This window comes from Vicia villosa, linkage group LG4 (genome assembly GCF_029867415.1).
Source record: "Vicia villosa cultivar HV-30 ecotype Madison, WI linkage group LG4, Vvil1.0, whole genome shotgun sequence".
Classification (NCBI taxonomy): Eukaryota; Viridiplantae; Streptophyta; class Magnoliopsida; order Fabales; family Fabaceae; genus Vicia; species Vicia villosa.
The window spans coordinates 159,679,590-159,699,728 of NC_081183.1; the positions used below are offsets into that span (position 1 = coordinate 159,679,590).

Consider the following 20,139-nt stretch of genomic DNA (forward strand, 5'->3'; position numbering starts at 1 on the left):
ACCATTAACTCCACCTTCTCTCAAATGCCTCCTTGAAGGTTTTTATTATTTTATTTTGCAGTCCTTCATCCACATTAAAAACATAATATCCAAGGCTAGCATAACCGTCCCTCTGAGATTCTACAATAACCCTTTTTACCTTATCATGAGTCAAAAGATAATCAAAGATCTATGTAATTGTTCCCTTACTACTGGTAGCATCCATAGTAGGAAACTCCACCTCAAACTGAGTTTTCTCTATTATAGTTTTTGACAGGTTTCTCCCTTGGTTTTCACTATTCTTCCTCTAAAGAAATTATATACCAACTAAGTAAGTTGTTTTAACCTCAGCTCTTCCCCTAAAACTTCATAGCAACTCAGCGGTAACATGCATTTTTATCCCTTGATTTCTGCAAAATTTGTTATACTCCTCTAAAACTTTCTTAAGGCATTCATAATACCTTAAGGTTTTGGGTTGAGATGTGGTGTCTCCCTCTCTTGTAGTTTTGGAGCATTGGTCTCATTGGTGCTCCCGACTCTCCCGAACTCCCCAACAGTGAAATCAGAGCCGTGATTCAGCTTGGTGGGGGAGCGGGAGCTGGATCCGGTGTAGGATCCTATTATAGGATGTGGAGGACTAACACTTGTGGGGGAGAATTTTGAGTACAAATGTGAGTGTTTAAAGTCCGACATCTCTTATGAATGGGTGAGATGTTAGATATATAAAAGAGAAGACACATTTACCGAACACCTAAAGGTTTTGCGTTGAGATGTGGCGTCTCCGTTTCTTTTGATCTTGGAGCATTGGTTCCATTGGTGCTTCTGACTCTCCCGGACTCCCTAACAGTGGTATCAGAGTCATGGTTCGGCTTGGTGGAGGAGCTGGAGTTGGATCCGATGTAGGATCCCGTTATAGGATGTGGGAGGATCACACTTGTGGGGGAGAATGTTGGGTGCAAGTGTGAGTGGTTAAAGTCTCACATTGTCTATGAATGAGTGGAATGTTGGATTTAAAAGAGAGGAGACTCATTTACCTAACACCTTAAGATTTTGGGTTGATATGTGGTGTCTCCCTCTCTTGTGGTCCTAAAGCATTAGTCCCGTTGACACTCCTAACTCCCCTGGACTCCCTGACAGCTCTACCTCTGGCTATTGTATTTTTTGGCGATAACTTACTCTCTTAGTCGCCTAAAAGGAAACTTACATTATCTCTATCTAGTGTCGAAGCCGAATATTGTGTCATCGCCATTGCGGTTTCTAAGTCATGATGATCAACCTTCTTCTCGAGAAAAAGTAGCTCATCGTCAATCAACTTCCCGATTCGATTGAGAGGGAGTAATATAATCTATCTATATTTAGTGTAAAATAATTTGACGTAATTATAATTATTATGTATTATTAGTTTCCTAAATATACTTTGGTAATAATATATTATTCAAAAAAAATATTAATGAAAACCTAGGGAAATTATATTCTTACAATAACGATTTCAACTTAAAAGAGAATCAGGAATAACAATGAGGTATACTAAGGCTATGTTTGGGAGTTTGGAGGGGCGGAGAGGACTTTCGAAAATAGGAATAATTTGGTGAAAAGAATAAAAAGATTTTGGGTAGGAGGGTTTAATTTTATTCATAACACCAAAAACCCCATAAAATGGGGGAACTCAAAAATTGTATTGAAGGAGGATTTTGGAGGATTTTGGAGGGCTTACATAAATTTTCCAAATATCTTTTAGGTTGTTATATTATTTTGAAAATTAAAAATTTTGTAATGATAATGATTCTTTTACCATTCTAAACAAAATCATTTTTTCAAAAAAAGTCAAATATTTTTCTATTTTTTTAAAAATTCATTTTCAGAAGTCTTTCCCTCTAAACTCTCAATCATAGTTTAAAGGGTGGCAAAACGGATCATAGCTTGTAGGACCGACTCGCGGACCCGCAAAAATTGACAAATTTAATTAGAATTTTAGACCCGTCTAGTTGTCACAACCCACCCCATGCACCCGTTGAACCGATCCACAGACCACGGCCCATTTCTTTTGGCTTATCTAAGATAAGAATCAGATTTGAATCTTTTACATTGACCGGATTAATTTTGTCTAAATATTTTTTTCTATGTAACTAAACTTATATATTTAGACCACTTTCCAAGTTGTAAATAACTCATCCATAATTTCTCCATTGTTGAAGAAGTAAAGAAATATAACAATTAAGGATTGATTGGGTTTAACATATTTATATGGATTTACAAGTCACAACAAAACTACACACCTAAAAAGGATATCTTAAGGGTTTGACTTCCAAGACATGCATAGTAGTTAATGATTATGGCCATCAATGAAAATTTAATTCAATCTCAATCTCTGGCTGGAAACGACATTTAATAGTCATAGAAGAAATTGTGCCACTACTGATAGAAAATCTTAGCATATCGGAGAGGTTAAAGATAATCTTGCTTTGTAAATCTCAAAGATGCTTTTGTGCCAACTACTAGTATATGAGTTGTTAAAGAAAAAAAATACTCCGTATGAGTTGTTAGGGAAAAAAAAAGTATATAAGTGAAAAATTTAAGTGTAAAAAAAATTATTAATTTATTAAATTAAAATAAAAAATAGGTCGGCAAGTCCACCATACACCAACGCGTCTCATTGGTGACACGAGTTAATTTTTTAAGCTCAATCTTATTTGGCGGACTTGTCCATCCCGATTTTTTTTACGGACTTGAAGCAATGTCGGACAGACAATCCGTTTTATCACCCCTAAGTACACCAAATATAATAACTATAATAGAATGATAAATCGAAAACAAACATCAAAACAAAGATGAAATCAAATTGTTATCGAGAGAACTATTTTAATACTATTTTATCACCGCCGTGGAACACAAATGCCTCAAACGTATTTTGTGATACATTCAGGGAACACGACAATATGGTCTGCATCTTTATCCCTCGTCTACTACCTCTTTACTCTCTTATGCATATTCCAATTGGGGAAGGTTCCCTAACACCAGACGTTCTACCTCTGGTTATTATGTGTTTTTTTTTATGATAACTTACTCACATAGTCGTACAAAAAGTAACTTACATTATCTCGATCTAGTGTCGAAGTCGAATACTATTGTCGTCGCCATTGTGGTTTCCAAATCATGTTGATTATGCAACCTTCTTCTTGAACTACATTGTCTCATTCACAAGGCTACTTTGGTCTACTATGACAATGTCAGTACAATATATCTCTCGGGCCAATCCGTTCAACATTAGAGAATGATATACGTCGAAATGAATATTCATTTGTTAAAAAAAAGTAGTTCACAGTCATGTCTTGTATGTGTTCTTCATGTCCCTTCACGATATCAAATTACATATATTTTAATCAAAGGTCTTCCCCTAATACTGTTTCAGGATTCCAAAAACAGTCTCAACGTTTGTCAACTTCCCGATTCGACTTAGAGGGAGTAATGAAATCTGTCTATTCTTAGTGTTCAATTAATTGATATAATTATAATTATCATGCATTATTAGTTTTTTAAACTGACTTTGATAATAGTTGTATATTATTAAAAAAAAAAAAAAAACATACAAGTGAGATTTATAGGAAATTATATTCTTGCAAGTTTTAACATTTAACTAACAAGTTTTAACATTTATATGGTCAAAGTACCAACTACACTTGCAACTTGCAAACCCTCACCCACTATCACACTCATCAATCATGCCTTCATAAATCCCTTCAACTACTTTCCAATTTCTAAACTCACTGTCGTTTTCCAAATACGACACCGTACTTCACACCGATCATGATCTCACCGTCTCCGTCACTAAATGTCCTTCTCACACCCGCCGCGAACGCTTCCGTCTTACCGCCGACGATCCCTTTCGTCAACGCACCTCAACGCCGCCGCTAACTCTTCCCCCTCCATGTCGCCGGAATCCACCCCGCTCCATCTCCGGCATATCCTCGTTGCTGCGCTGTTTTTCTTCGTCGTTTCTTTATCCTGCTTACTCCTCTTCAGAGACGCCGGTTACTCTCACTTCGTTACCTCTTATTCCTTCCCTCGTTTTCTAACCGTTTTTCCCTCGCCTGCAAACAATTCAGCTCCGGTGAGTTCTGTTTCATATATTTTGTAGTTCCATTTTTGCTTTGAAATTATTGTGAAATGATGAATTAGAATGTGTATTTTTGTGTATGAATTAGATTATCCTAATTTGGTTTTAGTAACTGCCGTAATCTTCAACTGTGATTTGATGACTATTTTTAGCTGAAGTTATGTGTTTTTGAGTCTAAGGCTATTTGTTTAGTGAAATTGGAAAAACTGAAGCTGATCAATTTGAACAATACTTTAGATTTTTGAATAATTTTCTAATGTAATGTATAATTTGAATTTCATATAGTTAATGAAATTCACTGTCTACGAGATGCTGTGTCCTTCTCTGCTAAATGTTAGGAATTTGTTTCCTAAACGAGTGAGTGAGGCGATGTCATTGTAGTTGATGAATGTATCAAAGCCACGAAAAGAAGATACACTAAGTTTGTCCATTGTCCTTTGTTAGTAATTTCATGGACCTAATTGATTAATGGAAGACACATCCGAGAACTAAACTAAACAACAAAAAACACATGAGGACCAAACTTTCTCGAGCAAGTATGTTTTTATGATTTTGATACATTTAAGGAGTATAGTGACATCGACTCACCCAACATTTCTATTTACTTAATTTGGTTGAGAAAGATTGATGACTATTGAAAAATTGAGAATGGTTTATTTATTTTTGGGATTTCTACATTTTTAATGGTTGGTTGTTGTGCTTGTGGTTGAAGGTTGAGGATGGATCATTTAAGTACAGTATTTAAAGTGTAATCAAATGTGAATGTTTAGGTCTAAGAAGCTCAAATACAGGGTTCAATATAGATACTATTATAGGTCTCTGATACATGATTCAATAGATACGATTGGACTCAGATACAGGGTTATAGATATGATAGGACTCGGATACAGGGTACCATAAAGATACGATATGACACGGATACGAGAATACATAAATTTTTTAAAAATCGAGATATGTTACCATTTAATTGGATATATAATCAAAATAAATCCGCAGTGTTTATAAAGGCGGTACAATGCAAAACTTGCTCATAAGTACATAAACATGTCTGTAGCCAATACATAAGGGTAGTTACATATATGTTTCCCTCATCTATATCAGTATATATTATATCTATTATCTACTATGAATGTATCTCAAAAACCATACAATTTTGTGTCTTTAGGTAATACGGCACATAAAAAATGTATCATATCCGGAAAGCCAATTCTGTCTTTTGTTGGTAAGAAGTATCAATGATGTATCTAAGAAGTATTAGAGATATATTTGAGAAGTATCGCTAAAAAGTATTTCCGAAAAGAATAAAAAAAGTTACTGGATACTTTATCAGTACGTATCGGACGCATATCGGTACGCGTCGGACACCCATACTTCTCCATTTTTGAAGTGTCTGGACTTCATAGGCTTAGATAAATTAATATATACCCATTTTTGTTGTAATTTGTCAAGCCCTGGATTAGTAGTACTCAGATGGCTAATATAGTTCATGATTTCATCCCATATACATCCCTATAGACTTGGTATTTTAAAAATAAAGGCAGAGAAGATTGTTTGCTTTGGAAAGATATTAATTCTTTCATTGAAATATATGAGTAAGTTTAGGTCATTTAAACTAATTTAATCTTTTTTAGGTACATTAATTTTAAGTTGTACTTTCCTGATATTCAATTCTTGTCAGTTAATTATTGAATTGTTGGTCAGCATGACAGAAAATGGACAGACTTGTCCTTGCTAAGATGCAACAAAGTTTCAATAATTAAGTCACTCTTTGTTCTTGTTAATATAGTTAAGTCTTGCTCAATTTAGTTTCATAAATATAGCATGCCTGAAAAAAAAAATACATTATTTCAACTAGATTCTGATTATCATGGACACATTTATATCCCACTCCTTCTTCACTACTCCAGTAGAACCTGTCAAACATGGAGCATGTTCTTTAGTACGATTAGTCCAGTCCGACACCATGCTTTTAAAAAGTTAGCTGGGTCAAGTGAAATTATTGGGCCAAACTTTGTCGTAACTATCTAGACTCACTGGATTATCCTTGTTTGATGCTAGGATGAAATATTACTGTTTGGGTAAGATTTGCCAAAATGAGTTGGCTGATCCCAACTAACAGCTCTTATTGTTATTGTGGTTTGTTAGTGTAATTCACAAGTTGTCGTATTCTTAGTTCTTTTGGAATTGATTATTCTGTAGGCTATGATAGAAACAATAATAATTCACAGTTACCAGAACAATTAATTCACTATGCCTCTAGTGGTCCCAAAGTTTGGAAAGTATATTCTAGAAGGGGCAAAAAGGGAATTGGGGGCTGAGTTAGTTAGCAATCATGAGGTGGCATGAAAGAGGGGAGCAGTACGTTTCCACAATATAAGGAGCAGTCAGTAGAGAGAATAATCATCTCTGGATTGTAGCTAGATCTGGGAGGAATGAATAGGATCTCATAGTATCCTATAGGAGCGTAGCTCTGGGCCCATTCTGGGATTTACACTTTCTATTCTCTGTACTTGTTTCCATTTTCCATCAATAAAGCCTCTTTTCCTCATATTTTCATAACTGTTTTACTGCTATATTCCTTATTGCTTGGTTAGTCTGTAACAAACTGGTCCGACCTGCCGGATATCATTCCCGGAACCAGTGAATGCCCCCAAAGAAGGCTAACTACTCGGAGTTTGTTAAGATGGAAGCGAAGGTAGCGGCGTTAGAAGGCGAGATGTCGGAGGTGAAGTCGACGTTGTTAGACGTCCAGAATGCGGTGAAGACTAGCCATGAGAGTCTCATGGCCATGTTTGAACGGTGTCTAGGCAAGACGATGATGGAAGAAGCAGATAGTGTGATTAACAAAGGAGGACGGTCATCAGGGAAGGGGAACTCCTCCGGATCCGTGCTTCACAATCTCAGTGGGGATGCATTGACAGAGTTCCGTCAATCCATCAAGAAGGTGGAGCTACCGTCTTTCAACGGCGAAGATCCCGCAGGGTGGATTTCACGGGCTGAAGTGTATTTCAGTGTTCAGGGGACACTACCGGAGTTGAAGGTGAGTCTAGCTCAGTTGTGTATGGAGGGAGCTACGATTCATTTCTTCAATTCTCTAGTCGGAGAAGAAGAAGGTTTGTCGTGGGAGAAGTTGAAGGAATCACTGTTGGCCAGATATGGTGGTCACGGCAACGGTGACGTATATGAGCAATTAACAGGGCTGAAACAGAGTGGAACGGTGGAAGAATACATCACCGAGTTTGAGTATCTTATGGCTCAGATTCCGAAATTGCCTGACAAGCAATTTTTGGGGTATTTTCTTCACGGGTTGAAGGCGGAGATTAGAGGTAGAGTTCGCAGCTTCGTAGCTATGGGGGAAATGAGTCGCGCGAGGTTGTTACAGGTGACTCGTGCAGTTGAGAAGGAGATCTATGGAGAAAATGGGTCATCTAGTAGTAGGGGGACCAGATCTGGAAACGGGTTACACCGACCCGGAACTCATGGAGCGGGTCGAGGGAATTCAGATTGGGTTTTAGTGAAAAATAGAGAAGGTGGGGTGAACGGGGGTTCTAAAAGTAATCCTGTTGGGCTTAGAGAGGAAAGAACAGCCCATGGAGATAAGAGAAGGAATGGGCCTCGTGATAGGGGATTTCAACATTTATCCTATCAGGAATTGATGGATAGAAAACAGAAGGGTCTTTGCTTCAAATGTAAGGGGCCTTTCTCTCCTACACATCAATGCCCCGATAAACACCTCCGAATCCTTCTTGTTGATGACAGCGATACGGAGGAGATAGAGGGTCAAGTTTTGGCGATCGAAGTGAATGAGGCGGAGGACGATGAGATGGGAGAGATGAGTTTGATGCATTTGGATCAGATGGCTAATCACACCCCTCAAGTTATACGATTCCAAGGTGAGATCAAAGGAGTTCCGGTGCTTGTGTTGGTAGACAGCGGAGCTACGCATAACTTCATTTCTCAGAAGTTGGTATGCAAGATGGACTGGCCAATGGAGAAAAGCTCACAAATGCGAATCAAGTTGGGTGATGGGTTTCAAACTATGACTCAAGGAGTTTGCAGGGAGGTGGAATTGAAGATTGGAGGATTTGGGATTCAAGCAGATATGCATCTGTTTGAGTTAGGTGGAATCGATGTCGTATTGGGAATAGAGTGGCTGAATACTCTTGGAGATATGATTATGAATTGGAAGAAGCAACTCATGAGTTTTTGGAGTAATAAGGAGTGGGTTACATTACAAGGCTTAGGGAGCACCAATGAGTCCATGGTGGCTTTGCAAAGTATATTAGAGAAGCCTAAGCAGTGGAGAGAAAGGAAGTTAGGGAGAATAGAGAAGCAGGGGAGTGGAGCACAAGAGGGGCATTTATCTCAACAACAGAAAGAGAGGGTGGGTCAGTTATTACACAATTTTGCTTCGGTGTTCGAAGAGCCTAAGGGGCTACCTCCAATCAGAGAGAAGGAACATGCCATTAATTTAGTAGAAGGAACAAGTCCGGTGAATGTAAGGCCCTATAGATATCCTCATCATCACAAAGATGAAATTGAGAAACAAATCAAAGAGATGTTGGCTATCGGAGTAATCAGGAACAGCACAAGCTCTTTCTCCAGTCCGGTAATATTGGTGAAGAAGAAGGATAGTTCGTGGCGCATGTGCATAGACTACAGGGCCCTAAATAAAGTAACCATCCCTGATAAATTCCCAATACCTGTTATAGAAGAGTTGTTAGATGAGTTGCATGGTGCTAGGTTTTTTTCTAAACTGGATTTAAAATCTGGTTATCATCAAGTGAGGGTCAAAGAAGGAGATGTACACAAGACCGCTTTCCGTACTCATGAGGGACACTACGAGTTCCTCGTGATGCCATTTGGCCTTATGAATGCACCCTCCACATTCCAAAGCCTCATGAATGAAGTGTTTAAACCCATGCTTAGGAAATATGTGTTGGTTTTCTTCGACGATATCTTAGTATACAGTACTAATTGGGAGACCCATTTGCAACATTTACAAATGGTGTTGCAAGTATTAGATGACAATGGGTTAGTAGCCAACAAGAAGAAGTGTCTCTTTGCTCAGAAATCCATCGATTATTTGGGGCATGTCATATCCCAAGAGGGAGTCGCTGTGGATCCTAATAAGGTAGTCAGTGTGACCCAATGGCCTACACCTAAGAATGTCAAGGGAGTTAGAGGCTTCTTAGGGCTGACGGGATATTACAGAAAATTTATTAAACACTATGGCAGGATAGCTAAGCCGTTAACAGAGTTGACAAAGAAAGACGGGTTTAAGTGGGGAGATGAAACTCAAAGAGCTTTTGAAGAGTTGAAGGTGAAGCTAACTACAGCACCTGTCCTGGCTCTACCTGATTTTAGTAAGCCATTTGTAATCGAGTGTGATGCCTCGGGTAGTGGTATAGGGGCAATTCTAATGCAGGACAAACGGCCGATAGCTTACTTTAGTAAGGTGTTGGGAGTAAGAAATCTGTCCAAGTCTGCATATGAGAAAGAACTTATGGCATTGGGGTTGGCTATACAACATTGGAGACCTTACCTCCTTGGTCGGAAATTCATTGTCTCTACCGACCAAAAGAGCCTGAAGCAACTGTTGCAGCAGAGAATATCCACTGCAGAGCAGCAAAACTGGGCTGCAAAACTACTGGGTTATGACTTTGAGGTTGTCTATAAGCAAGGTAAATTAAATAGAGGAGCTGACGCCTTGTCTAGAATGCACGAGGGAATGGAGTTGAGGAGTATCACATCCTTTATGCAGTGGGATCAGGCACAATTAATGAAGGAGGAGGTGCAGAATGATGAGGAATTACAGAAGATAATAGCTGAACTGTCACAAGATCCGGTTTCCAAACCTGGATATGTCTACAAACATGGAGTTTTAATGTATGACGGTAGACTAGTCCTTTCAAGACATTCAGCCATGATTCCTACGCTATTGAAAGAGTTCCATAGCACTCCACAAGGAGGACATTCGGGGTTTTATAAGACATATAGAAGGCTGGCAGCAAATGTATATTGGGTGGGAATGAAGGGAGTAGTGCAGGAATTTGTAAGAAGTTGTGATGTTTGCCAAAGGCAAAAATACTTAGCTTCTTCTCCAGGGGGTTTGTTACAACCTCTGCCAATACCTGAACGCATTTGGGAAGACATTTCTATGGATTTCATCACCGGCTTGCCGAAATCCAAGGGGTATGAAGCTATTTTCGTAGTAGTGGACAGGTTGTCTAAATATTGTCACTTTATTCCTCTTAAGCATCCATATACTGCTAGAAGTTTGGCTGAGATTTTTAGCAAGGAAGTAGTCAGGTTGCATGGCATACCTATATCTATTGTGAGTGATAGAGATCCTATCTTCATGAGCAATTTTTGGAGAGAATTGTTTAAGGCCCAGGGAACTCAGCTCAAGATGAGCTCGGCCTATCACCCGGAGTCCGATGGCCAGACAGAGGTAGTTAACCGGTGTTTAGAGACGTACCTTAGATGCTTCATCTCCGATCAGCCCAAGACTTGGATGTCATGGCTACATTGGGCTGAATACTGGTTCAATACTTCATTTCACACTACTACAGAGTACACCCCTTTTGAACTAGTCTATGGTAGACCTCCTCCTGTGATGGGTAGATGGGTTCAAGGAGAGACAAGGGTTGAGGCAGTGCAGAGGGACTTAATAGAAAGGGATGAGGCAATCAGACAACTGAGAAGTCATTTGCACAGAGCACAGGATAGAATGAAGGCTCAGGCTGATAAGAAGAGAAGTGATAGGAGCTTTGAAGTAGGAGAATGGGTCTTTGTTAAGTTGAGAGCACATAGGCAAAATTCTGTAGTTACTAGAATTAATGCTAAGCTGGCTGCTAGATACTATGGCCCTTACCCTATTACGGAGAGAATTGGAGCTGTCGCCTACAAATTGAGATTGCCAACAAGTTCCAGAGTTCATCCGGTGTTTCATGTATCACTATTGAAAAAAGCTGTGGGACAGTACCATGAGAATGAAGAGCTGCCAGACCTTATGGCAGGAGAGCAGGAAGAGGTGTTTGAACCTGAAACTGTGCTGGCTGTGAGGAAGGTACAGAAGCAAGGTGAAGAGGTTAAACAGTTACTTATCCATTGGAAGGGGAAGACAGTAGAGGAAGCTACTTGGGAGGATTATATCATGCTCAAAAGTCAATTTCCACAATTCAACCTTGAGGACAAGGTTGTAGTTGAAGAGAGGAGTATTGATAGAAACAATAATAATTCACAGTTACCAGAACAATTAATTCACTATGCCTCTAGTGGTCCCAAAGTTTGGAAAGTATATTCTAGAAGGGGCAAAAAGGGAATTGGGGGCTGAGTTAGTTAGCAATCATGAGGTGGCATGAAAGAGGGGAGCAGTACGTTTCCACAATATAAGGAGCAGTCAGTAGAGAGAATAATCATCTCTGGATTGTAGCTAGATCTGGGAGGAATGAATAGGATCTCATAGTATCCTATAGGAGCGTAGCTCTGGGCCCATTCTGGGATTTACACTTTCTATTCTCTGTACTTGTTTCCATTTTCCATCAATAAAGCCTCTTTTCCTCATATTTTCATAACTGTTTTACTGCTATATTCCTTATTGCTTGGTTAGTCTGTAACAGGCTAGGAATGAATATCCACTTGAAAAGATTCTGAAGGAGGCTGCCATGAAAGACAAAACTGTTATATTGACCACATTAAATGAAGCATGGGCAGCACCAAATTCAGTCATTGATCTGTTTCTGGAAAGCTTTAGAATTGGAGTTCATACTCGTAGGCTTTTGAATCATTTGATAATTATTGCATTGGACCAAAAAGCATTTCTACGCTGTCAAGCTATACACACCTATTGCTTTTTGCTTGTTAGTGAAGGTGATGATTTTCATGAAGAGGCATACTTTATGACTCCTCGCTATTTGAAGATGATGTGGAGAAGGATTGATTTCCTGCGTTCAGTTCTTGAGATGGGATACAATTTTGTGTTTACGGTATGTATTTCAATTTTCAATCGCTAACCTTGTCATGTTCACTTGGATTGATTTATGTATTCCTCTTTTAGGATGCTGATATCATGTGGTTTAGGGATCCATTTCCACGGTTTCACCACGACGCAGATTTCCAGATAGCATGTGATCATTTCACAGGTGACTTTGACGATATATATAACAGGCCCAATGGAGGGTTCAACTTTGTGAAGTCCAATAATAGGTCAATAGAGTTTTACAAATTCTGGTTCTCCTCACAAGAAACCTATCCGGGATACCACGATCAAGATGTCCTCAATTTCATCAAGGTTGACCCTTTCATTGATGATATAGAACTGAAGATGAAATTCTTGGATACAGCTTATTTTGGTGGGCTCTGTGAACCAAGTAAAGATTTAAATCAAGTTTGTACCATGCATGCAAACTGTTGTTATGGTATGGATAGTAAGGTTCACGATCTGAGAATTATGCTTCAGGATTGGAGACATTATTTGACTTTGCCTCCAAGTTTAAAGAGGTTGTCAGTTATATCCTGGAGGGTTCCTCAGAAATGCAGGTTGGTAATATACTCCAGCTTTTTCATTCTTATATTTTAATCTAGTCTTTGTTTACCATTCGTTCTCTGCTTTTTTCATTAATGGATTCTTATTGGTGAACTTTTTTCTCAGCCTTGATTCCCTTGAGCCCAATGGTTCAACAGAGAAGAGTGCTGAAGAAGATTAAAGTTCTCGTTGCACATGTTATTTTCCTATATGTCGATTGGATATTCAGCTGAAGTGCGCAAAAGGAATTTTTTTTTTTAATTCAGGTTAGCTTTATTAATGTAAACGATAAGAATTGGACTATAATGCTATTAATGTATAGTCAGATCTAGCCAGTATAATTTGAAAAGAAAAATCAATTTTGCAAGGAGGTGTCTTTTATTCTCAAGTAATTTAAAAGATCTAAAATGCTCTTCAATTCATTGAATATGTCTGTTTAACCCAATTTTGTAAAATATTATGGTGTTTTGTTCAATTTGTATCTTCTTAATTGTGTAGCACAGAACACATAAAATCCAAGCAATTTATAACTAGTAGTTAGTATTTGAGTACAACTAGCTGTGGTGAACAATTGACAACTGCTGTGATTTGATAGCTAGTTTTCTTGTTTCTGTCTGCCAGTGAGCAGAAATTGATAGTAGAATGGAAGACCTTCAACTGCTTCGAGGAGAATACCTCGAGGCAAATGCATGTTATCGACCATGATGGCATTTGGTATGCAGATGCCATTGGGCCGTGAACCATTCTATTGCATATGTTTCTTCACTTTGAAGCTTGTAATTCAAGCATTTGGAGAAATTTAGCTGCCGTAGACTCCACACTACCAGTATTTTTTGCCAAATTGATTTCCTTTAAGCTCTGTTGTTATTCGAAGGGATGTTATGTTGCCAGGGGAACCAACTAATTATTGTTTCGCATGTTACTCATCAAATGCCCATTTTGAAAGTTTTGCAAAAATATACGTGGTTTTAAATCTTCAAAACAATCACTTGATGTTGCAAATTGGTGGACTAAGTAGAAATAGATACTAATATGATATATGATATCTCATAAAAAATTAGATTGGCGCAATCTTATATGGTTAAAGACGATTCTCATGTATATAAACACAATCTTATGCCATATCTTATTTATAGGACTAAACATTTGTATTATTTGAGTAACCTGATAGTGGGTGGTCTAATAGGTATTAGATTGGTTCTAGTATCATCTCAGGCCAGCTTATACCTTTAAAACTCATTTATAAAATTAGTGATGTCTTTTATTTTATTTTTTGCCAAGTAGCCTAATAGCTTGAATTCAATCTTTAAAGATAAATAAGTGCGATATTGAGGGTTCGACCCCCACTCATGCGACTAATATTTTTGCACAACTATTAACTGAATTGTCGTAATAGGATAGTGATGTCTTTATTTATAAATATATTTTCAGAATATGTCACATTTATTATAAAATTGTAACGTGGTTGACATGTTTGTCGGTCCAAACGGCTTCACAAGTCATTCAAAAATGCTCGTGTGATTTGTTGTTGCAAATCCAATGTGATGAAACATTTTATATTAGAGGTGTTCAAATTTAAAGTAATACAATGAGGAAACTTACTTCAAAATCATTTAAAAAAACTACTTCAAATGGTTAAAGGAAACTTACATATTTTTAACTTGTGGGATAATGTAGACAAATCTAAGTTGGGCTTAGAAAATAAGATATCTCCCTACTCATTCAACGTGCATTTTCTTGCACGTCTTTTTGAAACAAATGATTCATACATTCTTTGAAATTATAGCAATTTGATTTATTTTAATTTTGGCAAGCAATTATACTAAAAAAAAATATTCTAATGAAATGAGGATCAAGAATGAATAAAAAAAATGGAGAGGATATTAACTCTTTTAGCTCATTTGTTTATTTATGTAATAAGTCTTTACTATATTTAACAAAAAGTGACAACATAATTGCACAATAAAATTAGAAAATTTCTTCACCCATCCCCTAACCTTCTTGCCCACCCCTGGTGAATTTACCACAATACCCCTTGTTTCGGAAGTTCATTTCCGAAACTGTACTTTTTTTCTTAAAAAAGGTGTTTTCGGAAATGTATCTCCAAAAACGTGTTTTTTTTAATATAAAATATTGATTTCGGAGATGCATCTCCGAAATAAATGTTACTTTTCAGAAAATGTGGTGTTTCGGAAGTTCATCTCCGAACGCACCCCCCTTGGAGAATTCGGAAATGAACCTCCGAAAATATGTCTGGACAGAATAAAATGAAAAACAACAACAATTCGCTTTATTTAATCGGGTGAAGATTACAACGATAATATTACATAAAATTAAAGTTACATATTGTTGAACACGGGTAGGTGGGGATGAGAGAGTGGTGGGGAGAAAAAAAGGCTTCCAAATTTCAAAAGGTTTTTTTTTATTCTTTTAATAAAAATACGTACTACTGTAAGTAACAAATGACGGAGGAGGTGTAACCGGGGCCGGAACATATGACGGAGGAGGTGGATGTCCGGAGGAAGAAGAACCGGAGGTACGTCCACCGCGAGACAAAGGAGCCAATCAATGTGAGCTATAGTTTATCATTATCATCAGGGGACGTCATTACAAAAAATTGGGAAAAAAATCTTATTATTTTTAATCTTGATTTTTTAGAAATGACGTCCCCAGATGATAATGATAAACTATAGCTTACATTGATTGGCTCCTTTGTCTCGCGGTGGACGTACCTCCGGTTCTTCTTCCTCCGAACATCCACCTCCTCCGTCATATGTTCCGACCCCGGTTACCACTTCCAAAAACTAACATGATAAATCCAATACAAAAACACTGTGCGATACAATCCGAAATCAGAACAAAACAAAACAAAACACGTCAAACAAAACAAAAACATGTTATTCTGCCCGACGAGCGTTACAAAATACACATCAAACAAAATAAAAACACGTTATTCTTCCCGACGAGCGAACTCCTCCGAATGAAGATAATTATACCAATCCTCATCCCACTCAGTATCAGAACCATCAGCGTTGATCACGCCTGAAGGCTGAGCCTGCACGTCCGAGCCATGGACCCCCAGGGGACGAGAAGCAGAACCAGTCAAAAGCTTCTTCTTCTCCTTCACCTCCTTCACCTCCTTCACCTCCTTCACCTCTTTCACCTCCTTCTTTGAAGAACTCTTTCTTCCCTTAGCGCCCTCTTTAGAAGACGCAGTCCTGCGTGCTGGTTGGTTGCCTGACATGTTCCTGTAAATAATTGAAAACGATTAATATGCATAGACAAAATAAAAAACAAAAAAATTTGAACTTCTGATCCATTTCGGAAATTCATTTCCGAAAACTAGGATGGAGGTGTTTTCGGAAATGAACTTCCGAAACACCCCTGCGATGGAGTTTCCATGACAGACCCCTAAACCAAACTTCAAACCAAATCAAAATGCTTCTAAACAACCTAAATACTACTAACAACCTAACCATATATCATTTATGCAATTAAAACCCTAAATAACATGCATTTCAATAATAGATCTAAAAATTTCAAAACTTACAAAGTGTTAGGATTGAGGGCTTTTGAATGTTGTTTAGCAGTGTGATTGGAGCCTTGATGCAGCTTTGGAATTCTGTTTGCACAAATTTTCGCCTTTGCCACTTTTTGTTTTGATTTAGGGTAAATGATTGGGGGAGGGGGAGTGTTTTGATAAATCTGCAGAAATCGCAGTATTTCGGAAGTGCACTTCCGAAGTATGTAAATTTTTTCAAAAAAAGACGCTTTCTGAAATGAACTTCCGAAGCAGAGGTATTTTGGAATTTTCGCTGGGGGTGACCCCCATAGGGAGGTGGCCAAATAAATTTTCTAAAATTAAACTATTTGTATGATGAATTTTCACCAAACAAAATATGTTGCAAAAGTTTAAAGAGCTACTAAAAGTCTTAAAGATAGAGAATATGCATCTTTTTTTTTTTTTCCTTTTGCATTGTGGTTAGTAGATTTCTTGAAGCCAAAATGGATAAAGCTAAATATACGAAGTATATAGGAATCATTTACAGCACAAATTAATAATTGGGAATCAATTTCAATGACACTTAGTCAAGTGATCGAAAAGAGGCATCTAAGAAAAACATTGTTTGTCCAATACATGCTTGGTTGCTTTCCAACTCAAAATAAGTAATGATAATAAATTCTTGGGAATATAAATTTACATATTTTCCATGAATATCTGATAAGTTTGGTTAACCAAATAAAGTTTCTTAATTTTTTTCCCAAAGCAAACGGGCAATTCTATTGCTCCACACAAGAAAACCTTGACTTTTGTGGTAGGGTATCTCAATTATATTATCCAACTCATTTTAGAAGAAATTGTAGTTAATTGGTCCCATGTAGAATCAAAAGTGTATATTGGTCCTTATTAAATTATTCCCATGATGGCTTTTTTTAAGGAGAATTTTACATGGCGCCATCGACATGTATACATACCACACTCCTACACCTGCCCTGAAAATGACTATATTATATTTTAATTTATAAGTTATTTTTTTTATAATTTTTATTGGATTTTTCAAATATGTTATACAAATTCAGTAAAAATACATAAATTCTATGGATTTTAGATAAATCTTGTGTTATATGGAGTGACACCGAATTTTTAGAAAAATGTTAAATAGAGACATGATTAATAGATTAACCCATATAGGTTAATAGATTTACCTGTCTTATACTTAGAAAAAAATTGAAGTTAAATATCCCAACTATTTTCCAATTTGAAAATAATGCATAAAGTGATTTTTAAACTTTTCCTTTGCACATTTAAGTTCTATAACTATTGAACTAAAGATTGTACCTTTGTTTATGATTCAATATTATTGAAATCAAAATTTTGACGTAAACTTGATACTTGATTCAAACTTTTTCTTCTTTGATTTATCTTCTTAAGATATCCTTCTGTCTTCATTAAAATCAAGCTAAGAAGGATGGACATATCTTCTTCACGTGCAGAAGGCCATTTTCAAAGATTCAACACTTAAGACCTTTTTCGGAATCCTCGATTTTAACAGCATCTTGTGTAAACCATTCTATATAAGACCGTATACTTTCCTTCTTCCCTGGAATAATCTCGCTCAGGGCGGCTACAATCAATGGCTATCTCTTCCGAGAGGTAAAGTGCGCATAATTGTTCATGGAAATCATTCCATAATTTAGTAATCCTGTCTAGAAGACCATTAAACCATAACCATGTTGGTTCAACTGAGGTCAATACAAAACTTGCATTTGGACACTTCTTCAGCAATAAAGTAGTTCAGTCGACCACTAAAGAGCTTCACGTGTTCCTTTGGATATCTCTTTCCATCATACTCACCTAGCTTGGGCAGTTTCTACATTAATTTTTATATTTTTATTTCCAAGATCTTAGTGCACAATGGATGCTTCTTATGAACCTTCACCGACTGGTTTTTTGCTCGAGCCGATGGGGGAGCATGGCTGCTCTGATCTCCCTCAGGGCTTTGGGGAGGACTTTGATGTTCCCTGCTCATATGTTGATTTCTTGATTTTGGAGCTTTGTCTTTCTTCGCCTCAAGGACGTCGGTATGGGTTCTACTTGATATGGCCTCCTGAATAATGTTCCCTCATGGAGGAGTGTTTTGGAGGCTTTCTTCGAGTCACACTTGGAATCGCGGGGATTAGAGACCTGAAAATTCGAACAATCGAAGTAGAAATGATGCTCGATTAGATCGAATGTGGCAGATCTTTGTGTTCGGTTTTGAATGCTCTTTATTTGGTGACTTGATAAGGTTACGAACTAACGAATCATAGAGTGAATGTGAAGTTATGGAAAATACAGGAATCAAAAGTCGAATCCCACATACGGTGACACTGTTTCATTATGGAACCGAAAATGGAATGAGGATCAGAAGTAATGGTAGATCTTATAAGCTTATATCTGCGGTGTAGAGAGGATGAACTGCAAGGTTAGCACTTCGACGCTTAAGTCAGTATGTGAGGAAGAATAATGAATTGAAATCGAGTTTGAAACTTATTAACTGAATTTGGAGTCTTCTCTATATATAGTAAAGAGGGAATAACAAACTCGATATTTTTAAGAGTACGTTGCAGTGAGTCATTGAATGCACTTGCAATTTTGATCCTTTGTGATCATCAAGAGGAAAATCCTCGTGTGCTGAGAAGATTCTAGAAGAATTGCAATTTGTTCTGAGTGGCTGGCCAAGAACACTATCTATAAATGCTCTTTATTTAATAAGCTTGACCACTTAGAGTCATATTTATATGATAAACTAAGAAAATCTAAAGGTAATAACCCTACACTTCTTTGAGCTACTAATGCACTAGGATCCAAAAATATTTGGATATTAAAGGTGAAAATATGATTTGTTTTGCATGAACGCTTTGCAACTTTAATTGAGCCCTAGGGTAAATTTGATAAAGTTATGCAAAACACGTGTATATTATGAATATACAAAAGTTTGTTAGTCCATGGTGATTTTGAAGGTGATGCTTAGCAATGTGTTCTGTTAGCACTAATGGTAATACCCAACAAATGTTCGTAGGCATCAATGGTGGTGTTCAATAAGTTGTTTGTTAAAACATCGATCGTGGTGCTATATTGTTTTTAGCATTGATGTTAATGCTCAACAGATGTTTGTTAGCACCTATGGTATTGTTTAAAAAGTCCTTTGTTAACACATCGATGGTGGCGTTCATATGGTGTCAGCATTGATGGTAGTGCTCAAGAGTGTGGTTGTTGGCATCGATAGTGGTGTTCAACAAGTTGTTTTTAGCCTAGCTATTCATTGGCGTTGATGGTGGTATTCAAAAATATTGATGGTCATGATAATTTTGGAGTCTAAAAATTGATGGTGATCGTATCGCTCCAAATGATATTTAGCCAATTTGTGTATCAAGTGATTCATAGAAACGGGCTTTGGGCAATTGCTCGTCGTTCCCTCTTAAGGGGGTGTCTTCTCAAGTTTTCTTGATATTTGAGATAGTACACTTAGTAGAAGTTGAACAATCAGAAAACTCTGATTAACCCTTTAGAAAATGATTTATTAAAATGCCTAATCATTTAAACTATTTTTCTTAACATTTGGTTATGTTTAGAGTGTTTTATAAGTAAATGGGTGTGAATGGAGAGCAAAGATGTGCCAAAAGCAAAATGCCCAAACCCCAATATCAATCCAAGATCCAAAAGACCAAGAAACCTAAAAAGAGACTCTTCAAATATTTTCTAAGGAGAAATGATTATCTCTTCAAAGAAATTTCAACATGAAAGAAGTATATTCTAGAAGCTCCTCTCAATTTAAAAAACTTCAAAGATAATTGAGTTTTGTTCAAGAAAGAATCAAGGTAGAAAGTCCTCTAAAATTTACCTACCGTTTGATCTCAAAGTTGGATACTACAATACATAAGGAGAAGTATGGTTTTATGTCCTGTTCATTTGTGTCTCACACTAGACTATATTCTTGTATATTTTTTTATTAAGTAACTCGGTTTTTTTTTA

The 20,139-nt window shown here is 37.2% G+C and overlaps 1 protein-coding gene across 1 annotated transcript; it reads left to right on the forward strand.

The window, feature by feature from the left end:
- Positions 1 to 3,637: 3,637 nt before the first annotated feature.
- Positions 3,638 to 12,990, forward strand: LOC131595704 (uncharacterized protein At4g15970-like). The gene is made up of 4 exons (XM_058868141.1): positions 3,638 to 4,087; positions 11,719 to 12,084; positions 12,156 to 12,637; positions 12,750 to 12,990. Exons 1-4 carry the CDS (start codon positions 3,809 to 3,811, stop codon positions 12,802 to 12,804), a joined length of 1,182 nt encoding a protein of 393 aa, XP_058724124.1. The 5' UTR covers positions 3,638 to 3,808; the 3' UTR covers positions 12,805 to 12,990.
- The last annotated feature ends 7,149 nt before the right edge of the window (positions 12,991 to 20,139 follow it).